At 40.5% G+C, this 9,145-nt stretch overlaps 2 protein-coding genes across 2 annotated transcripts; both read right to left on the bottom strand.

Moving 5' to 3' along the window:
• Nucleotides 1-3,261: 3,261 nt before the first annotated feature.
• LOC311255997 (leukotriene B4 receptor 1) lies at nucleotides 3,262-5,614 on the bottom strand. The gene has a single exon (XM_084350723.1). The coding sequence runs from the start codon at nucleotides 5,597-5,599 to the stop codon at nucleotides 4,526-4,528; it is 1,074 nt and encodes a 357-aa protein (XP_084206849.1). The 5' UTR covers nucleotides 5,600-5,614; the 3' UTR covers nucleotides 3,262-4,525.
• A 673-nt stretch (nucleotides 5,615-6,287) lies between these two features.
• LOC311269658 (leukotriene B4 receptor 1-like) lies at nucleotides 6,288-7,270 on the bottom strand (the record flags this gene model as incomplete). The annotated part of the gene is made up of 1 exon (XM_084373974.1): nucleotides 6,288-7,270. The coding sequence occupies exon 1, from the start codon at nucleotides 7,260-7,262 to the stop codon at nucleotides 6,288-6,290; it is 975 nt and encodes a 324-aa protein (XP_084230100.1). The 5' UTR covers nucleotides 7,263-7,270.
• Nucleotides 7,271-9,145: the final 1,875 nt, after the last annotated feature.

Genomic DNA, 9,145 nt, shown 5'->3' with positions numbered 1-9,145 from the left:
GGTTTGGAAAGGTGAGGGCGGGACGCTGGGGTCAGTGCTGTGCTGTCATTGGTCGGAGCTGTTGAATCAGGAAGTGGTCCGGCAAAAGTAGGGAGTACCTCCATGAGGTTATACTGCTGTTTCACAGTGATAGTGGAGGGTAAATGAACAGACCGGCCACATGCAAAGTGCCCACAGAGATACACCTGCACAGTGTTGGCGCATGTGAAAGGTTTTTATGTTTCCTTTCAAATGAGTTTTGTAGGCCTGCTACTTCAAGTGATGGCTGAATTTGACTGGCTTTTTTCCAAATAGTTTACACAATATGGAGCTGTTGGAAACCGAATTGTGGAGCCTGTCCTGTCAGTTTGTTGTCTGTCCTATACAGGATCAGGGTAGGCCTATCTGACTTTTTTAAAATTTTATTTCATCAGAGAAAATATGCTTTGTGTGTCCATCGTCTGTGTTTCTTTGTCGTCCTTGTGAAGGTAGTATTTTATCCACAAAATACTGTACACACAAATTAATTTACTAAAGATGCATTGCATTTCATGGAAACATCTGAGGTAGGTATGGTACAATGATAATTGTCCTGTCCAACATAATTGCGATTCGTGATATTATTCCAATTATCATCAAAATCTTGTTAAATATATATCATAATATCATATCATAAATATATAAATATATATCTATCTAAAATAAAGATGGAAAATGCACTAAAACATTGTGGAATCACTTTTTTATTGCATCACAGATAGGAGACACATCTTTTTCAATGAAAATAAATCAATAAATCTTAAATATAATCATAAATCATAAGGTCATGTAGCAAAAAATAAAAGAGAAATACATAGTTGTAACCCCATCCCAATGTTTTTTTTTAGTTTGAAATCCATAGTATTCACATACATCCGATTTAATTGTTTTTGTCGGGGGATACAATGTGCAAGCTGTGCCGTCAGACATGTTGACGGGCTTAGGCAATTCAAAATAAATCAGGAAACCATCAAAGGACTGTACATCAACAAGATGGACAGCGTTCTCAAGTAGTTCATGTGAGGATATTCACAAATTCACCATGATCAACTTATTGTGAGTGTTTAAATAAATAGACAGAAATCTTTGATCCTCCCATCCCTAATCTGAGGTCTACTTAAGGATACAATGTAAATGAGAATTATATGTTGGAGCCCACACAATGATTTTACTTTATGACTTGCTCAGTGCAGTCGTAGTCATAGTCTGAATTACTCTGTGGTAAAAAATAAAAATAAAAATAAAAATTGTATGCACAAACCTTATAAGGCCATTATTCAGTAAATGTTTGAAGTTCTGAGCTGTAGATAATTGCTACAGTGCCATCATTGGGAAGACTTGACCCATTTACATTTACTTGGTGACATTTCCGTAGGTTTGCTTACAGTAAGGAAGTTTTAGTTAAAAGCAAGAAGGAAAGAAAGAAAAACACATGCAGGTAGAGAGACCGAATAAAGAACAGTTGAATGATCACACAGTAGCATCTAATTTATTGTGCTTATATGTTTTATGTGTTGATCTTTATTCATTCTTGTAAAACTCTTAAACTCTTTTCTATAATGTAACTATCACTGTGAGGGTATCCATTGTTTTTTCCCCCTTTTTTCCTCTTTTGTATGGCTATATATTCATCTAAAGCAGCTTTCTTGTTTAAAATAAAATGCCACTTCAAAAGAGCCAGGGTTTTCAATAACTTCACAGGTCCTTACTGGCTCGCTGGAGTTTTCACTAGTGTTTGGCCTGGTTCCCAGAATGCCATGTATTGTTGCTCACTGACACTCCCATCTCTGCCTGCTATGGGCCAGCAGCCTGCAGTGAATGTGAGGCTTTTTGTCTCTTCACCTCTTTTCACTCATTTAAATCCCTCGATCTGAAATCCCAGTGTCTCCTTCCTTATGTGGAATCGTTCTCCCCAGTTGAACCAGTCTGATTAGTTGAGGGACAGACTGGGAACACTTCAGCTGAAATCCTAGACACAAAATGATACTCCCCCACAACAACAGCAAAGAACCTGTATCTTCGTGACATCACACAGGCATGCTTATACATGCAGCAGACTGACAAGCTAAGTCTTTCTCTCAGCAGGTGTAATCGGTATAAAATACAATTTTTGGAGCTATTACCGCACCCAGAAAGAAAACTTCAGCTTCGGCGTTAGTTGTAGCTACATTTGGTGTGAGGTGTTTTCGGGTCTTGTACCGAACCAGTGGCAGAAACGGTGTGTAATGCCAACCAACGCCTCTCAGTGAACTTTAGGGATAGCCAAGAACCATGTCTCCATTATCTCCTACCTGTGGTCTGCTTTTAGCTGGAGGAAGTTTGGTTACATTTAAAGGGATAACAGTAATCTGATTACAAAAATGTGATTGCTTATGCAGTTGGATAACTATGAGGCAGGTTTTGAAGGCAAGAAGTGATCAATTTACTGTCACAGTATGTTAAGAGGCTCAATACTAAGAGTGAGTGCTTACATTGTTTTCACCTTCGTAGCTAATTAGGCATCAATATTTTAAGTCTATCCACAAAGTGAATAGACACACTGTGGGTGGATACTCCTAATGAAAGGGAGTTTGTACGCTAAGCATATACCACAAGGCTGTTTGTTGTCTCGTGGACACGCCGCTTCCTCATTCTGTGAGAAAGGGTCCAGCATGTCTCACGGTCAGCTCAGCTTCTTGTGTGATCTCATCTGTATCTTTTCTGTCACACCCTTTTCTTTGTAATTTTCCACTGTCACGGACAAAATAATCCTGACTCAATAATGTTCAAGAGGTGATGAGCGACGTCAAAGACGGCTTCATTCAACCCCTCAGTTCAGATTATTATCGCAGTGAGCCATCTCTGAAAATCAGCAGTCTGGTAGTTCTTTCAAAAGCTTGAAGTTCTTTGACTAAAATAGTTTTGAGGGATATTAAAGTGGAATTAATGTCACTGACTAATCCCTGGATAGATACCTTAAAAAAAAGACAGACAGTGAGCTAAAAACATATTACTATTATTGTGACACCATGCTGAAATGGTGTCAAAACTCCATGATATAGCTCCACTGCCATCTACTGGTTGAGTCAGTTGGTGAGAACAAATTTGTTGTAGTCATGGAAACATACCTTGCTATACATGTCTTACCGACACATGCATTTAGAAATATCAGTAAATAAGCTGACGCTGGACTCTCTCTCTTAAAAGTGCGGGTGAGAGCTTTCTGAGACTGTGACAAACATAAAGACATGATTCCGCTTTTTGCTGCTCAACAAAGGGAACATGCAGTTTTTTATTTTGCAATCTTTTCATCGAGAGGAAGTTGAAGGCATGACTGTCGCCTATAGTGGAATACCAAGACAATTGTTTGTTAAAAACACTTTTACAATCGGTGTAGGTTCGGGGCTTAAAAAAAACAACAACAAAAAAATGCAAGAGGTGAGTTGTGAACAGATTTGTGACAAGAGTTCACAATCACACAATCAGACAGAGTCAGTGATATCACAGTTTCTTCCTAAGACAGCAGGATTGAAAACTGTGTCAACAGTGTTTTATAAGTCTTGTCTAAAGCTTTCTGCATCAAGCTGTAAGACAAACTTTAAAGGTAACTGGCAACCACAGGATTACTAAATAAAGACCTACTGTGCTCTGTCTAATCTTGTTACCACACTTACAATAAAGAAAACTGCATCTGAAACAGACTCAGTAACATCAATACACTTTCCCTTTGTTGGCATCAACATAATACTGAAAGTATTATTTACATAACTGTTCTTTGAGACATTATTGTTTATTTCGTACTATTTATGAATAGCATATGGCATAAATCAAAGTTAAAAATATATAACATATTTATAAATATACACTCAACATTTTAAAAAATACGCTTTTTAACAACATGAAACAGGTCATTTACAGAGTCGGATAAAACACTCAGGACAATTTGTCTAAAGCAGTGACTTTAGGTATTTTAATTACATGTAAATGTTCCATCTAATTTAATTACACAAGTTCAATGTAATGGGTCAAATCATGTTTAATCACAATGTGTGACTTATTACAGGAGATAGAATGACCCATTTGAAATGCATTGCTTTTATATATAAAACTTGAGTCTTAAACACAGAATGTAGACGTTCCTGTTAACTTTATATATAACAATTGAATGAACACATTAGGTTTCTGTATAAGTCTGCATTTATTTAATTTAATAGACTCATTCATTCATAGTTACTGGACATGATAGAAACACGTTGCATTAAATGTGACCCTTTACATTGAACTTGTGTAATAAAATGAAATGTGTTACGTGTGAATATATATGAATGAATTCTGTAATTTAAATATTTAAAGTCAATGTTTTAGACATCATTTCTGGAGTGAACTATGGCACAGAAGACTGACTTCCTGTTCATCACGGTTCAAATTTAAGACAAACTGAGCTTCATATAATCCAAAAACATACATACAATATACACACGAATATCTACAGAGAGACACACAGCACACACACCATAGACTTCCAATATCAGGATGGATTATTTTCACACATTTTTATCAATATGTCCATCTGCTCTTTTGACTCAGACACACACTGAGAGCTGTGGGTCTGATTGCTGTGTCGTTTGGACACAAAGGACACCTCTCTGTTGCCCTCACCTGGAGAGGTGCTGGAGATGTGGCGGAAGAGCTTCTGGATGCCAGTGTCACGCAGGGAGCTCCTGAAGGAGCGAGCTGCGAACATGTAGAGGATGGGGTTGATGGTGCTGCTGATGAAGACCATAGCTCCGGCGATGAAGGCCATGGTGCTCCTGACACTCTCAAGATTCTCTGCTGTGTCGCTGAAGGGGTCTTGAGTGGCCAGGACGACAAGTGAGAGGACGTTTCCTATGTGATGAGGCGTCCAGCAAATGGCAAACACAACCACCACACTGGCGATCAGGACTGTGGACTTGCGCTTGGACTTGAAGGTCATCTGAGTGATGCGACTGCACAGGCAGCCATAGCAGACCACGAGGACGGAGAAGGGTAGTATGTAGCCCACAAGAGTCTCCAACAGCAAACACACCAGCTCCTGGGTATCAGAGGAGTAGTGCCGGAACAGACAGTGCTCCTCACCAGCCTCCTCCCCTACAATCTGAGTTGGGATGACAGGGATGCTGAACAAGAATGCCACTGTCCACAGAGCCATCAGGACTTTATCCAAAGCTTTTTTCCTCTTCCAGCCAGCTGAGGCAAAGGGATAACGCACAGCCACAAAACGCTCCACGCTCATGAGAGTAATGAGGAAAACACTGCTGTACATACAGGCGTTGATCACGTACACCATGGCTTTGCAGGTGGCCTCTCCAAACACCCAGGACTGGGCCAGGGAGTAGATCCACACAGGCAGGGTGATGAGCACCAGGAGGTCAGCAGCAGCCAAGTGCAGGATGAGCACCACAGTGTGGGAGCGCTGCTTGACGTGTCTCAGGATAGTCCAGATCACCAGCAGGTTCCCCGGAGCCCCCACCAGGAAGGACAGGCCCAGGATCACACAAGCTATCGCTGTCCCACCATCGAACTCCTCAGGAGCCATATTCGGCGTAGTCGAGTGGTTCATACTGCAAGTGTATGTGCTGACAGCGGTGTCTGCATGAAAAAGAAAAAAACAAAGTGCTGTCCAAGCAAGTCTTCACTTCCCTTTTAGAATAGACTGCACAGGAAAGGGGTTTCCTCACAGGGATATTTGAGACGCACTGAGGTGATTCATGCATGCGTCATCAGTCATTTTTCACCTCAGGGCACGTATGAGGGTATTAAAAGACGAGTGGTCGAAGTTATTTAGAAAAGAGTTTCAAATTAGAAATGATCTCTGATGCTTCAGCAGAGAGTAAAAGTGTGAGGAAACTCAACAATTTAACAGATGTCTGCATAAGGACAAACTTTGTAAAACTTCCACGCTTTAAAGAAAATTTCAGCTAGATGGAAAACAACACAAAATGTGTAATTTTCTTTTTTTAATGAAACAAAATCATGTTGTCATAGAGGCACTCTCACATGTTTAAATGGGATAATGAGGTAAAGGAAGTCATTTATATGATGTCCTACTTTTGAAAAGCATGTTTCAACATTTCAAACTATCACAATCACAACACATTACCTCTGTCAACACTATTTTACATGTCACATGCAGGCTTTCAAAGCCTTAGATAATATATAGACATTTTATTATTATAATAATAATTATTATTAAAAAGCCCTTAATTGACAGAAGAAGACAAGTGTCACATTTTCCCATCATCACAGTTTCAGAGAGTCAGTCTCACAGAGTCAGACATCAGCTTGACCTGTGTATCTACTGCCCTCTGGCCGGTCTGCTGTTGTATTACCAGCTCCCTGAGTCTGTTGGTCTGAGTGGCTATTTCCTGGAACAGCCTGACCAGGCGGGACTCCTCCAGACTCCCTTGCAAGTTCCTTGCGAAGAAGGCGTACAACAGAGGATTCACTGAGCTGCTAATGAACACGAGGGCACCAGCGCTGAAGACAATACTCTTGGGCACACATTCTTCTGCCCCACAAACCAGATCGATGATGTTGATGATGTGGTGAGGCAACCATAACAGTGTGAAGGCTATCACAACCGTGTGGACTAGAATCATTGATTTCTGTTTGGAGTTGTAGCTCATCCTCCTGAGCTGGGCAGCTACTAGACAGTAACAGATTGTAATGATAATAAAAGGAACTACAAATCCCCCCAGGATCTCAAGACACTTCAAGATGATCTGTTCAGTCACAGAGTTGTATTCCCTGGTAAAACAAAGCTCTTCGCTTTCATCCAATGACTTGGTCAGCGATGCAGGCAATCCGAGAAGCAAAGCAAGGAGCCACAAAAATACAAGACACATGTTCATGGTGCTCTTGGTCTTGCAGCGCATCATCAAAAATGGATGACAGATGGCTAAAAAGCGCTCCACACCCATGAGGGTGATGAAGAAGATGCTGCTGTACATGCACACATTGATAATGTAGGTCAAGGCCTTGCAGAGGACATCTCCAAACACCCAGGTGTGCACAAGAGAGTAGATCCATAGAGGCAGGGTGATGAGCACCAGGAGGTCAGCAGCAGCCAGGTGCAGGATGAGCACCACAGTGTTGGAGCGCTGCTTGACGTGTCTCAGGATAGTCCAGATCACCAGCAGGTTCCCCGGAACCCCCACCAGAAAGGACAGGCCCAGGATCACACAAGCTATCGCTGTCCCATCATCGAACTCCTCAGGAGCCATATTCGGCGTAGTCGAGTGGTTCATACTGCAAGTGTATGTGCTGACAGCGGTGTCTGCATGAGAAGTAAAAACAAAGTGCTGTCTAAGCAAGTCTTCACTTCCCTTTATGGATAAATTGAACAGGAACCAGGTCACTCATGGGACCCGTCAGGAGTAGCAGATGTGATTTCTGTCAGTATCATAGGTCAGGACCAGACACCGGAAACGGATCAACGCGACAGCTGATCTACTGTTGTTTAAAGAACTTTCTGTTTCTGTTCTGCACCAAAGCTTAGATAGAAACTTTACTGTATCGCTTATATATAACATGTACAATATGGGATGTCCTCCAGTCTAGTTTTAACATGCTTCCCACATTTGCTGCCTGAAAAACACTTGAACTGTATCCCAGGGAGCTGCTGTACCTGGTCAGCAACAATGCCTCTCTGCAATAATGAATAATGCCAATTTTTTTGTTATTTGACGTGACTTGGCGCAGCCCCATCTTCTGAGGAAATAAGAACTTTCTGTTTCTGTTTTTGTCAGCATGGTTTAGTCCCACATTTGCTGCCTGAGTAACTTGTGAACTCTGTCCCAGGAAGTGACTGTACCTGCTCCGCAAACGTTATTTGGGAAATGCCAAATAACGTAACACGGAACAACACGTCACTTCTTATCCACATTGGCAGACTCTGACCTATAGAGAACCACAAGTGTCATGGAAATAGTAATAAAGCATTTAACTAATTGTACAATAAGTATAGCCATTAAAAAATGTATTTAAAAATTAAATGAATTTCTCACTGTGCCACAAAACCCCCCGAGATATCTAGCTTTTACATGATTCATTCATTCTGAGATGGCAGATGAAAAGCTAGTGCCCTCATTTACCAACATTATCCTTATTCTCCCTCAACAACCTTTGCATTTGTAACAACACACACCTTAACTTTGGACTCTCTGTGAACTTCATCGATTACATGGATGGTAACCATTGGAATAGTTAATTATTACCCTTCACTTACCTTGTTGATGATACTGTTGGAATAATTCAGCCCAGAACACTGTATGTAATATTTAGGCTATTAAACAACCCCTTGTCCTCCACTGTCTTAAACTTTCACAACGGTCCTGTATTGCTTTTTTATGTCACTGAGTTTTTTTTAAAAAGTATTCTCAATTTGCTAATAGGCTCCTTCCATTGATGTGCTTCTGATTTGAAGATCAGTGCTGTGTTTACCAATGATGTCCCAATCTTCTTGTTATAAATCAGTTTCAGTTTTGGCATTTATTTCCACAGAAAGATAACATATGTCCCAACTAGAAGTGGGTGGAGTCCTGATACAACGGCTAACTTTTATTATGCCATTGCTCCATCGCCCTCCACATCCTGTGCTTTACTTCAGATTACGACCTCCCTTTGTAACACAGAAGTTTAAAGCTTTTCTTACAAGTTATTTATGAATCTTCTTGCATCTGGGTGTGTGGACTAAAAACTGTCCGTTTCAGGATTTACAGATAAATCAACGCAGATTTCTCCTGCTCTAAGAGATTCAAAACTTTCAAAAATGTTCAGAATATGTGATGGCTGATTGAAAACACGCCTGCTGTGACACCTTCTTTTTGTCCCACCTGTCTGTATTTGACAAATGAGTTATATGATTTAAATGCAATGCCATACAAAGCGTATTTAAGAGTTGAATGATCCGGTTAAAGTCATTCTGAAAAGGTAACAGTAGCTTTAAAGGTAAATTAAAACACAAGTGTGAAAGGGTGAAAGGGGAAAGCACACACTGTTGAGCAAGGTGGTCCTAAAGTAGAGACAGAACAAAGTCTGTGTCTTTTATTACAAGGTTTTACTATCTGATTGGTGGCAATACATTAAAGAGTAACTGAACAAGGTA

This window comes from Pagrus pagrus, assembly GCF_965226575.1.
Source record: "Pagrus pagrus genome assembly, chromosome: 1".
Classification (NCBI taxonomy): Eukaryota; Metazoa; Chordata; class Actinopteri; order Spariformes; family Sparidae; genus Pagrus; species Pagrus pagrus.
This window is presented reverse-complemented; position numbering and strand designations above follow the sequence as displayed.

Bases quoted from the DNA above. Each gene is read 5' to 3' on its own strand.
- LOC311255997 (XM_084350723.1), bottom strand. From the start codon at position 5,599: ATGAACCACTCGACTACGCCGAATATGGCTCCTGAGGAGTTCGATGGT.